The 13037-nt window shown below is 40.4% G+C and overlaps 1 protein-coding gene across 5 annotated transcripts; it reads left to right on the top strand.

Moving 5' to 3' along the window:
• Positions 1–107: 107 nt before the first annotated feature.
• Positions 108–12761, top strand: GPS1 (G protein pathway suppressor 1). 5 transcript variants are annotated; one of them, XM_085314382.1, is made up of 14 exons: positions 108–128; positions 1425–1517; positions 2204–2385; positions 3643–3807; positions 4000–4135; positions 4297–4374; positions 4786–4846; positions 5245–5330; positions 5784–5878; positions 6918–7023; positions 7407–7487; positions 7616–7753; positions 7985–8119; positions 8913–12761. In XM_085314382.1, the coding sequence occupies exons 2-14, from the start codon at positions 1440–1442 to the stop codon at positions 8985–8987; spliced, it is 1416 nt and encodes a 471-aa protein (XP_085170508.1). In that variant the 5' UTR covers positions 108–128; positions 1425–1439; the 3' UTR covers positions 8988–12761. The 5 variants fall into 5 exon arrangements, 4 of the variants coding, with proteins under 4 accessions (XP_085170508.1, XP_085170511.1, XP_085170510.1 ...); XM_085314385.1 differs by lacking the exon at positions 108–128 and adding an exon at positions 219–434; XM_085314384.1 differs by lacking the exon at positions 108–128 and adding an exon at positions 487–503.
• Positions 12762–13037: the final 276 nt, after the last annotated feature.

Genomic DNA, 13037 nt, shown 5'->3' with positions numbered 1-13037 from the left:
TTGTGGCCCGCGCGCAGCCGAGCGGCCCCGCAGCGGCCCGCTGGTTAGTTTTCGCTCTGTGTGTGCGCTGGAGCTTGTGGTAGAGAAGGGTGCAGTAAAGAGGGGGGAAGAGCAGCCGCGGTGCAGAGGTGAGGTGGCGGAAGCCCGGAGCGGGTTGCTCTGCCGCACCTGAAACTTGTGCAGCCACGTAGCTGGTCCCTTTGCGAGTTAACTGTCTTTTTTCCCTTTAGCAGCCAGCAAGTTCTGTATCAGGGCGAGGGGGTGCAGAAAGTCAGGACAGGATGAGGGATAGTTCAGCACCCATCTCAGCTTCTTCATCAGTGACAGATCTGTACTGCACCCCCTGCAGCAGTAGGTCAGATCTCTTCCTCCCGAGTACAGCAGGAGACTTCAGCTTGAGTGCCAGCTTGTCAGCTTGTACGATGCTTTATGAGGTACCTTCAAACAGGCCGCTCTTCTGGGATCAGAAAGTCTTGGGGAATTAGCATTATTTTAATTGCTTTGTGAGTAGTTATTAAGTAAACCTTTTACCTTTCTTCCAGAATAAATAGCTAGTTTGAAAATGTCTTAATTTATGTCTCCTACTGAATCTTTTAACCCCACTTGCACTTTCCCTCATCTGGGAGTTTAGGAAGAAATGCAGGTGCAGCCTACCAGGATGGCAGGACACAAATCATTCTGTTTCACCAGCGGGAGCTATTGTTACTTCCTGTGGCACTGGATTCTAAGGAGTCTAAGTCATAGATCAGATTTTCCTTAAACAGCCCCCCAAAAAGCAACCTCAACACTTAAGTCGAGAAATAAGTTGGATAAAGTTGAGAAAAACAGTGGTCTTGGTACATGGGAACGTAAACAGCGTGGTGCACTGCTGTTTTTCTGAGTGGCAATCTGGACAATTGGATTCTCCTTTGGTCCTCCATCCCTTTTTCTCATACAAAAAATGGTATTTTTTTTCAGAAACTTTCCTTGCTTTACTTCAAATTTTGGGAGATTTCTCTTAAATCTTGGACACCCAAGTCAAATCAGTATGTGAATTGACAGTGGGTGAAACCGCAGCTCTTGCTCAAGAAAGAGAAATGGAATGTCTTTTGAAATTTAGCATGCACACTGAAATGCTATGCAGTGTCAAGTAAACTGACCCGTTCACTTTGATGCCTTATCACTTGTTTGATAAGCTTCTGAAAGAAGGAAAATGCTCTCTATGAAAGGTGCAAATTAGCCCCCCCCCCTTTTTTTTTGAGGAAGCTTCATGCTGAGTTGTGGTATTGCTAGAGAAAAATCATTATTATGTCTAAAAGCTGAAGAGCATTCTCTCATTTTTATAATTTCATGTGTATTTAAGCAAGTCCTTAACAGAATGGATCACATAGTTGTTTCCTGCTCAAATGTAATATGCTACTTTTGAACACATTTTGCTGTTCTAGGGTGCAGTAGAGCCCATGCAGATTGACGTAGATCCACAAGAAGATCAGCAGAATGCTCCTGATATCAACTATGTGGTGGAAAACCCCACTCTGGTATGTGCTGGTTGAGGGCAGAAGGGCTACATTTCTTGGGCATGGCCTCTTGCTTTCAGGTTTTTGGAAGATACCTTCATTTTACTCCTTGTTAAATTTTTATTTAGAAATTAATAGATTCCCTTGTAAGTAAGGTGCAATAAGAATAACGGTGACTTCTTCTGTAGCTCTTTGCTCTCTACTGTATCTTGTGATGAAGATCTGTAAATGTATCTTAATTTTGGCACACAGGAGGGAAAAAATTAAGTGTGAACAGGCAACCTGAATCTAGTGTTTCCTGATGCCCAAGTGCTAGAGGCCCTGAATATTATGTTTGTTTACATTTGTACTTCCTTTCTTTGGGAAATCTACCAGCAGGGCTTTAGCATATCTTTACTTGCCACATGTAAAGTGATTTTTACACTCTTCTCCCAAAGGCTTAAAATCTGTTACATGTTCGGAATTATAAATCTCAACTCCTTCCCCAAAAGTAAGTGATTTTAGTATTTCTTTAAGGAGATGTTTTAAGAAATTAGTATGATTAAAAGAGTGCAAATTCTCATTCGGAAAGTACTTTTTAGGGGAAAAAACTGTCAAGGATGGGTGTCTGGTCTAGGAACTTCAGCTCAAATTATGAAATCTGGACAAAGTCACAGTGTGAGTTAGTGTTGCCATCCTTGTTTTCTGAGACCAGATCTTGTTTGCAGGATTTGGAGCAGTATGCATCAAGTTACAGCGGTCTGATGCGAATTGAGCGGCTGCAGTTTATTGCTGATCACTGCCCACAGTTGCGAGTGGAAGCTCTCAAGATGGCACTGTCATTTGTCCAGAGAACTTTCAATGTTGATGTGTATGAGGAAATCCACAGAAAATTGTCTGAGGCCACCAGGTACTGAGGAACAGATGGGAACATGGGAGAGCTTCTTTGACTGTGTTAAGACAGGTGTGCCACAGGAGGAAACTGCATATAATAGTGGAATGTTGCTTATGCAAATGATTTTGGCCCTTAGAATTTGATCGCAATCAACTATATGTTTCTAGGTGTAAGATTTGGTGCTTTTTGAAGATTAAACAAAGAAATCTTATTATTTCGGTCTGAAGCCTTAATGTTTTAAAGGGCTACAGGTGGGTGATGAGGAGAGATTAGTCCTTGTAGCTGCTTCAAATATTAATGAACACACCTGTCTCTCTCAAGGAAGACTCTGGAGATTAAGCTTCTTCTAGATGCTCTTGTTTTTGTAAATTAACACCTTATTTAAATGTTTGCATCATTGCCATGTTTTCTCCTGATGACAGCTTTACTGTTAAGGGTAGCCTGTTGATGATTGCCTTTGATACTTCGCTTAATCATCCATAATTCCTGTCTTTACTTTTTTTTTGTTGGGGGGGGGGGGGTATGTGCGTTTGCTGATTTCCTGTCTGTTTTGCTCTGGGAGCATTTTACCATGTCTGTATGACCACATGCTTATTACTTTCTTGTATGTGGAAAGGACTGTTGGCTTAAAAAAAATTCTGGTTAAAATACTGGAAAGGGAGTTCAGTGCAAGTAAAAATGTTGATTTGAGCTTAATGAAGTAATATTATTCTCTAGGATTAGGTTTTCTTTGTCTTGCACTCCATTGTAGGCACCACATTAAAAGAAGTAGCATAGCAACTGTACAGTGTAGCTTTGCTATCAAATCCTTGCAGCAGAATTGGGAAAAGAACTCAGAAACGCATGTTCATCGTGTCCCATATAGAGATGTTTGATTGGATTTTATGACTCCTTAGAAGTTAATAGAATGTATTAATTACTTGCAGCACTTGCTAAATTGCTTGATTTATAGCATAATGATTTATTGATTTATAGAATAGATTGGCTTTTTCTTTAAAATTAACAAGAACTTGCTTGTTAATAAATATCTACAAAAGTTCATTAGGGTAGTTTTGAGAAGAATTTGTAAACGTCTGATGCTTCTGTTGCTATTTCACTGCAAATCATAGCAGCCATTTTTTTCCTTTTCTTTCTCCTCCCCATCTTATTTTGGTTTTGGTCAGTCTGGTGTATGTAGTACCATTTGTTAGGATAATGGTGCCAGGTACTTATCAGGCCTTTGTCTTGAAAAGCTTGCAGTATAATAGCCCAGTTCAAACTCTTTCMTTTCAGAGAACTGCAGAACACACCTGATGCTGTTCCTGATAGTGGAATTGAACCCCCTCCTCTTGACACAGCTTGGGTTGAAGCTACACGCAAAAAAGCTCTTCTTAAACTGGAGAAACTGGACACAGATCTGAAAAATTACAAAGGGAACTCCATCAAGGAGAGTATCAGGTGAGACGTAGAAGGCTCTGCTGAAGCGCGGGAGAGCATCTACCAGGCACCTAACACAGAATGTCAACTGCATTCAGTACCTTAGGTCAATGTGCCGAGTTACTTGTTTCAAGCAAACTGATTCTGAGTGCCTTTCCTTTTCTGCACTTTCTGAGTTCACAGTTTATTGGTATTCTAATTTCTGCACTCTAGGAGAGGCCATGATGACTTAGGTGATCATTACCTTGACTGTGGGGACCTCAGCAACGCTCTCAAATGTTACTCACGAGCCCGTGATTATTGCACCAGTGCTAAACATGTTATCAACATGTGTCTCAATGTCATTAAGGTAGGAGGATCTGCAGAGAATGGTAATTGATGTCTTTCTGACACCTATTGTGCAGTCCAACAGTGCCTAGTTACACCTCTGTCATCTGTAATGACAGAGCATATGCACGTAACATTGTTTATTCATATCTTGATCTGTGCTGTGTTTCTGGTTGTGTACAGGTCAGTGTTTACCTCCAGAATTGGTCTCATGTTCTGAGCTATGTAAGCAAGGCTGAGTCTACACCAGAAATCGCAGAGGTAAGATTCTGCTTTTTAACTTGCATTTTCCCATTGCTTTCCAAAATTTGTAATGAGATTTCTCCCTTTTCCTCTTTAGAGTTAGTTCCCTCTAAGACTCCTTTGATCTCGCAGTCTGTTCTTCCTCTAATCCATCCGCTCCCTGACCGGTATACTATTCCTTTTAAGGTTCATTGCTGCTTATCTCTATGTGATATGTGCCTAAGAAATCTAACTCATGGCAAATGCAGAGATATTTCCCATCCTCAGTATCCATTTCAGTTCTTGCTGTATTTCTCAGGACAGATGACATGAAGTTATTTTTATGCTGAGATCTGTAAGCTAGCTGTTAGGATGAATTATCCCAAGGACAGCTGTGATCGAAAAAGTTTTCACATTATTTGCTCATTACTGCTTTTGTCCATTCTCTAGCAAAGAGGAGAAAGAGACAGTCAGACACAAGCAATTCTCACCAAACTGAAATGTGCAGCAGGTGAGTGAATCCCTCAGCTTCCTGGATTTTTGTCTGCTCGTCTTTCTACCTGCTAGCTATCAATAGGGCTCTTTGACAGCTGAGTGTGCTTGATTTGTTCTCTTATATTTGCTATATGTCATATTTTCTCACCAGAAATGCAGAAATACTAAAGCTGATGAGATAGAAGTGCTGACTAGGTTTTGAATTTTCTTTCCTCTCCCTAAGCTTCTTCAGAGGGGATGCCAGTGTGAGTCAATGTAGGTTACAAGATGCCAGATACTGGCCAAGAGTCTATTTCACTTCAATRGTGAATGCACAAGCAGCCTTGTGGGGCTCATTCGACTCCATAGATTTTGCAATTTCTCCTACTTTGTGTGCTATCATAAATGGAGGACTAACCTTTTTCTGGTTCCTAGGTTTGGCTGAACTAGCTGCTCGSAAGTACAAACAGGCAGCAAAGTGCTTTTTGTTGGCATCATTTGATCACTGCGACTTCCCTGAGGTGAGGACCAAGAGGGAGCTGTGTGCAGGTCCTGGAAGGGATGTAATTCTTCTAAGTATTAGACAGTAAAATTCAGATGCTATAGTTATCCTTACAGCACTCCTATATGGTTTGATGGTGTTGTGAATCTTTTTTTTAAGTGTTCTCGTTCTCTAAATGGTCTACTGTATGTCACATAGGTATTCTGTGTGGGATACGTGCACTTGTGTAGTCCAGTCAAAAGGTTGCTGGCATTGGTTTCTGCTGTTAGCAGTGGACGTTAATTCCTCAGGCTGACTGAATGCATGAGAGCGTGTTGAGTGCTTCCACTGTATTTGGCAAGGACTAATCTTGTCACTGGGTGAAGGAAATGCCTGTAGTAGGATACTTGATTCCAAACTTCTGCCACTTTGGTAGTTGGCGATAGTGCTCCAGTTCAGATTTCTCTCTCTCTCTCTCTCTCTCTCTCTCTAGCTGTTATCTCCTAGCAATGTGGCTGTGTATGGTGGTCTCTGTGCCCTTGCTACCTTTGACCGTCAGGAACTGCAACGAAATGTTATCTCCAGCAGGTGAGTGATGCAAGGAGTTTGTACAGTACAGTACAGGACATCTTTTGGGACATGAGCTCTCACTTGAGAATGGATTCTAACGGGAGTAGTAGTTTCTTACAGAAGATAAAGAACCACTGAGCCTTAGTTAGAAATTAGTGTTAGGTGAGATTTTACTGTCACAGTGGTTAATCACAGCTGAAATTTTTGTAATCTAACAGAAGTTTCCAGCCCTGCTCTTATCTAACAACTGTATAGCCCACTTTTCTGTATCTAGCAGTTGCCAACATTGGATCTTAAATCAGAGACAGCATTATAAGATAATTTGCCTTCATGTTATGACTTGTTCTGGTGTTTATTAATCATATTAATACAAATTAATAATTGTTAATACAACTTTGATTAATACAATTATCTAACTGCAAAATATGCAAGGTTATGAGAATTAAAGGTTTGGAAGAATATGGACATTTGTTTCATAGATTAAATGATTCTGGTGCTAAATTCTTGACAGCTAAGAGTATGGAAGCAGTAGTTTTAAAATGACGTGGAAAAAGGGGCATTACCCTGACATTTTTTATTTGGCTGGTTTATCAGATGAAGTACCAGAGTTCAGAAATCTGGGGTGGAGAATTGGGAGAGCACTGAGAAAGGATGTGCATCCCAAAGATCTCCCCCACTTAAAATACGTTATTTTCCTGAGACAGTTGCATGCTGAACCTTACTATGGCATGCTGTACTTAGAGGAGGTTGCCCTTTTGAGAGGGAACACAAAGCTGGCTAGCACAGATCGCAGCACACAGCAATGTTGCCTTAGGCAGACAAACATTTCTACTACTTGTTTTGTCAAAGTCCTTTGCCATAGCTCTGCTGCTGAGCTGCACCTCTCTTTTTTCCAGACTCCCTCCCTTACTGAAAATGGTCTCCCTGGTCTGTTAGTAAATTCTTGGAGTCTTTAAATGATATTGAGAGTTTGTAACCTTGTAATTTGGAGTGATGAGGTTGTGGGGGTATCTCAGTCGTGGGTTCCAAGATCTGATCACTGCCTGTTTATCTGTAGCTCCTTCAAATTGTTCTTGGAGCTGGAGCCCCAGGTTCGTGACATCATCTTCAAGTTTTATGAATCCAAATATGCTTCATGCCTGAAGATGCTGGATGAGATGAAGGTGAGTTGCAGAGGAGCAGTGCAAGAACAGACCCTTAGAATTCCCTTATTCTGGCCTTTTCTGAGAAGTAGTGAATATTTAGAAGTAGCTACTAGGAGTGTGTTCCATGCTCAACTTTTTTGCTCTGCCTTCTGCCTCCTGACATGATGAATGGAAATTTGGAGTAGTTTGGCAATGGAGGGTGAGGAGAAATTATATATATTTTTTAATTTATTGACGGTTCTTCTATTTTGTATTATTTTACAGTCTTGCTGTAGTGGACATTGATGTCTTTAAGGTTTAAGTATAGACATATGCATGCTTAAGAACAGAAGAATACTATGTTTTTCTAGACTACTTCTCCGCTTCCTTTTTTTTTTTTTTTTTTTTTTTTTTTTAAATAGGACAACCTGCTGCTGGATATGTACCTTGCACCTCATGTCAGGACACTTTATACACAAATTCGAAACCGTGCCCTTATTCAGGTAACTGTTCCTGTAATCCTGAGAGACAGATGAACTGTGAGACAGGGAATCTTTTCCTAATTGCTTTTCTTATGGTGTTTTAGAGGATGAGGAGTATACCTGGCAACTAAATATTTCTTTGTTCCTAGTACTTCAGCCCTTATGTGTCAGCAGACATGCGCAAGATGGCCACTGCTTTTAATACCACAGTGGCTGCTCTGGAAGATGAACTTACGCAGCTGATACTGGAGGGACTGATCAATGCCAGAATAGACTCTCACAGTAAGGTCAGTGCACTGGAGCCACAGGTTATGGACTGGAGTGAGCAGCTGTACTCGTATTTAGAAACTCTCCATTTCTGGAAGAGTTTGAAGTTACATTCATCTGTAGTGACTGGTATTTCCAGTAGAGCAGATCTGCATGGAAACTCAGACTCCATGATATCTCAGCCTTATTCTCTTGTGCAGAAAGGGCTTCCTGGCATAGCTCCTGCATCCCATTCTCTGTATTGGTTACAGATTCTTTATGCTCGAGATGTAGACCAGCGCAGCACCACTTTTGAGAAATCGTTACTAATGGGCAAAGAGTTTCAGCGACGTGCCAAAGCTATGATCCTGCGGGCAGCAGTCCTGCGCAACCAGATACATGTCAAGGTATGGGCATGTTAAATGCGGAGTCTGAAGCAGTGGTGTTTTTCTTTTGTTTTTTGTTTTTAAATACAGAAAATGCAAACATTGTATTGAAGATTCTGGAGGGGAGTGGATTTATGGTGCTCACGAATGGATGCATTCTTACTATATTAAATAACAAATCCAGAAGAAACAAGAATTTCTAGCCAATACACTGACCTACTTGTGCAATGTAAAGTGTACTCTGAAGTTTGTGTGCTTGAGTTGATTCTGACTAATTGATTCCGGCTAATTCTTGGTACGCATATCTTTTATCTTACCAAAATAAAGAAAAATAATTTTGAATAACTTTATTTCTTCTGTTGAAAAAGGAAAAAAAACATTTTTGTTTTAAGTATTTCTTCTAGGATGCAGTTCCAAAAGAAAGCCCTGGGGAAGGATAGAGCACCAGCAGCAGAAAGTGTTATTTTCTGTAGTATAGTCATCTCCCTGACTTTTAAGTGCCAGAAGTTTCAACTGCCAGCATGTTTTTGATTCAACTTGTGGGGCCCACGGCACCTTGTAAATAGTAAACAAAAGTGGTTTCAAGTGTCTGATTTGACTTGATCACAAACAGTTCTTATCAACAGTAGCTGTAAAAATTATAAACACAAAACCTTGCCAAAGCCATCACTGTTTATGAGTCGGGGGTAGGCTCTCCCCCTGCTGCTATCCTGCTGCGCTTCACCTCTGCTTCATTTGGTCTCTCTGGAAGCACTCTGTGTAGCATATGTACACGTATCACTAACTAGCATGTGTTTTGGTCTTCTTGTTGCAGTCTCCTCCAAGAGAAGGTAGCCAAGGGGAGCTTACTCCAGCTAACAGCCAATCCCGAATGAGCACCAACATGTGAAAAACTTCATGCGCTACCAAAAGAAATGGTCCCTCCAGGACTGTATCCAGTGTCTCACCCTAAAACTGATGAGCTTCACAAACTGTCCTTGGCTCCCTCACTTCTTGCTTTGTTGAGAGGGTCAGGGCTGATGGATAATAAGAATATTCCAGAAACTTTAATTCTCATAGAAAAGAAATTCTTTCTAAAACCAGCATCCCTGCAATGGGTTATCATTTCAGTGCTGGTAGGACATCTCCCTCCATTCTCCTTCATCCACCACTCCGTGAACAATTGTTAGGTTATTCGTACAGATGCTGATTAGAGGGTTTTTCAGCTGCTATTAATTTTATTGGTTCAATGCTGCAAAAATAAATAGTGTTAAGTTGAATGGACAGGTGTGATCAAAGATGAATTTTGCTGGCCTGAATGTAATGCCTTGAATTCTGAGCAGTGCTCTGCTTTCTCTTTATTTCAGATAAACTCTAAGTGCATTGTTGTCAATTATGGAGCTAGAGTTCTGATTCTTTTGAGAAACTCGTACGGATTTTTTTTTTTTTTAAACCTATACCCAAACACATGGCACTGCTTCCATGCATTCAGTCACAGGCCTGTATTTTAGGTGGTTGTGTTCACCTGGATCCAGGTTCTTTCTGTCTGGCTTCTGTTTTCAAAGACCTATTTCCTCATTTATTTCGCAGCTGCACATGACCTGGCTTTGGGGTCCAGTGTTACCATAGCAGTAAATCCCTACCTTATGCAAATACTGCTGTTTGTCCAGTCTTCCTGCCACATTGTGTGATGGTTTCCCAACATGTGCAACAGTTGCTTCTGGCAGCATGGATAAATGCCATAAAATACCATGCAAGTCCTGGGGCAGAGCTGAAAGCAGCCAGTCTAGATGCCTGCTCTCCAGGTACATTTATTCTGCTTTCCCTTTTATAAAGGGATTAAAGGTGGCAGCCCAGGTGTGTGTGTGCATGTTCTATGTTAATGAAAGGAGATATGCACTGAATGTTCTGAAGTCACTGCAGCATAAGGCAAGCTAAGAATTTTGATCCAGCTGGATCTGGCTGGACTAACAATTGACTGCAGATGTTATTGTTAATGTGTTGGTTTTTTTTCCCCTAATGAGCTGTTATTACTAGTGCATTAAACTGCAGGATTAAAAAGCTTTGTAGTGTTTTGAGCTTTGTGTTAAAGTTRGTTTTTAGGTATCTTTATCTCAAGTCATTGGTTTTCTGCTAAGCTTGATGATGTTTGGTAGGCCACTTATCTGGTTGGAGATGTAGCTTGGATGGACGGTGAAGAAAGGGCAGTTTGAGGAAATGTTCTAAGAGCAAAATCCCACACTGCTTTTGTACACAGCTGCTCAACTGCAGCAGTGCTCTCTCCCTCTGGCCCTCAGTGCTTTTTCTGACTTAGGTGCCAAAAAATGGAAGCAATAGTTCCTATGAGGTCTTTGGTTGAATGTCTTCCATCTGGCACAGAGAAAATAATCACATTTTAGAGGAGAGAAAGGAGGGAGCTAGTTAATCAAGAATTTTGAGTCAGGAATACTGATGGCCAGTTTTGAGAGAAAGGCAAGCTGAGTCCTCAGGTAAATTACGGGTCCTTGTAGAAATCCTGGAAAGTAATGCTGTCTGTTCATGCTGAAGCAAAGCTATTAAATTCTGCTGTAGTATCTAACCTCCTTGCTTTCAGATACTTTCTTCCAAGTTCAAATGGGCCAGTGATATGATTTTTAAGGAAAAGATCTAACACCTTATTCTTGAAAAGATTTTGCAACCCAATTCAATGTATTGTGTCAGTTGACTGTCTTTGCTGATCCACACATCTTCAGCTGTCAATTTTTATTTGGCTACTTCTGTCCCTTCCTGTAGGCTTTCTCCTGGAGGAATCGTTAGTTGCAAGCAGAAGTCTTTTGCCTCTTCAGCATGCTCTCTTGAGAATCTCTGGTCTTTCGGTCTCTGACAGTTGTCTGCTCTTGTGACGAGTTTCATTTTCCTATCTGGGAGGTGGCTAGAAGCAAGTATTCTTTAGCAGTCAGCATTAAGCCCACTAGGTGGCAATAATGGTTTCTTACTCATCAAAATGGGAATGTTGCTGTATTCCAAAGCAGTTCAATAGCTAAGACAAGGCAAAGATGATCAGTTTCTTATTTGCAGATACAAATGTTTGCATCCTCTCTGGGGCAGATAGAATGTTCCTTTCTTGCTGCTCAGTTCACTGGCGTTGTTCAAGCATAGTGTATGATTTTGCATAGCGTTACCGGCAGCCTGTGAAGCCTCCTCTGGTAGCCTGTGAAGGGAGCTGCTGCTGCCTGAGAGTCTCCCAGATGCATGTCAGGACTGTCAAGTCTATTTCTTCTAGACTTTACTCAATTCCTACTTGAATCTTAACAAGTCCTAACAACTTGCCAGTCCAAAGATTAGGAAATACAACATAGCAGGGATACAGCTCAGAAACTCCCATTCATAAACTATTTTTTTCCAAATTAGAGATTAGAATAATCTTAAATTTCCAAGGGGAAAGAATAACACACAGTAAGATGACTCCCATAAGATGAGTTTTCAGGGATTCCCTGTGACCACCCAGCTAATTCAGGGGATGAAGTTTTGTGGTATCTGCAGCATGTTGATATGGCTAAGATATGTCCAGAGGAAGTTCATTTTAAGTATATTTCATTAACTTGTTCAGCACCTTTGGTTGAAAGGGAAGGAGTTGCCAATGGTACGCCATAATTTATGGTGCATTCATGTGGTGTAAGTTCCCTTCTTTTAGCCTGACTTGGCTAGGGATATAGGAAGAACAGTCTGAAGGAAAGTGCTTTTGGTGAAAGCAGTTCACTTGCAGATAGCACAAAAATGACAAACTGCCATTATAAGAGTGTTGTGTTGGAGTAGTTCAAGCATAGATCATCTTGAAGAAAAAAAACAACCTAAACCAACTTAATTTGTGTATTCAAAATTCTTATACCTTCTTCGTTCTTTTATATAGGATGAAAAATAGGTGAGAAAGGGGGAGCCATGTGCTCCACATGAAGTGCTCTCACCTTTTTCTTGTGCCACATGTTGTGAGAACTGAGATTAATACAGGTGCGCATTCTTTTTTCAGTAGTCCATTAAGTATTAATTTGTAGTATTTTAAAAAATTTTATGGAATTGACCTCCACTTATCTCTGATACTGTTAGAGAACAGAGGTGGATTACTCAGTGCTCTGTGCATTAGCTTTGCCCTTTAACTGCTATTGTTTTGGCTACTGCATTTCCATCTACTTGAACTGTAAATCCAATTCAAGGTTTTGTAGGCTCTAATAGAACAACCTAGCTTTACATTATCTTATAGGATAACTTGATCAGTCTAAATTGATTGTCTTGGGAACAGAAACAGGCTAATAAGAATATATCACTCTCTAAAAGAAAAGTATGAGATTCAGTGGTTAGAAGTTAGGTAAATTGCCGATGCAAATAAGACAATTTCTTGACAGTAAATCATGGATCAAAATCGGGATTTGGTATACTTACCAAAAGCCATAGAGATGAGGGTAGATGCAGAAGCAAGAGGTGGTCTAATTCAAACAATAATTCAAGTGGCAAGACCTGGGGACTTGTCTTGTGTGGGAGATCAGGCTAGGTAATCTCGTTGTCCTTTATCCCATAATACCAGTCTTCCAATTCTCTAGTACTTCTGCAGCCAGAGCTTTGACTGTTATACCATCCTCTTGGAACTTATGTTACTGTGAAGTGTATGTGTACATAAAGTTTGTGCCCTTGAAATATATGCTGAGATTCAGTGTTTTCTGTCTTCATTTGATTTACTACTAGTCTTTTGGGGGGTGTATTTCTTCTTTCTTTCTTTCTTTCTTTTTTTTTCTTTTTTCTTTTTTTTTTTTTTTTTTTTTTTGATTCTCTGATGTATTGTCTGAAAGGCTGGTTGCCAAATGAAGACAGTTGGCTTTCTTTTTGTCAGGTGAACTGCACTACTCTATTGTGTGTCTGTGAAAACAGATTAAGTGCAGTAATCTCAAGTTCAAATAAATATAAGTGGGTGATTTTAAAGATCATTTCT

The sequence above is a fragment of the Rhea americana genome, unplaced genomic scaffold (assembly GCF_003343005.1).
Source record: "Rhea americana isolate MKP2758 unplaced genomic scaffold, rheAme1 scaffold_402, whole genome shotgun sequence".
Lineage (NCBI taxonomy): Eukaryota > Metazoa > Chordata > Aves > Rheiformes > Rheidae > Rhea > Rhea americana.
The sequence above is the reverse complement of the archived record's forward strand: the minus strand, read 5'-3'. Positions and strand labels throughout refer to the sequence as shown.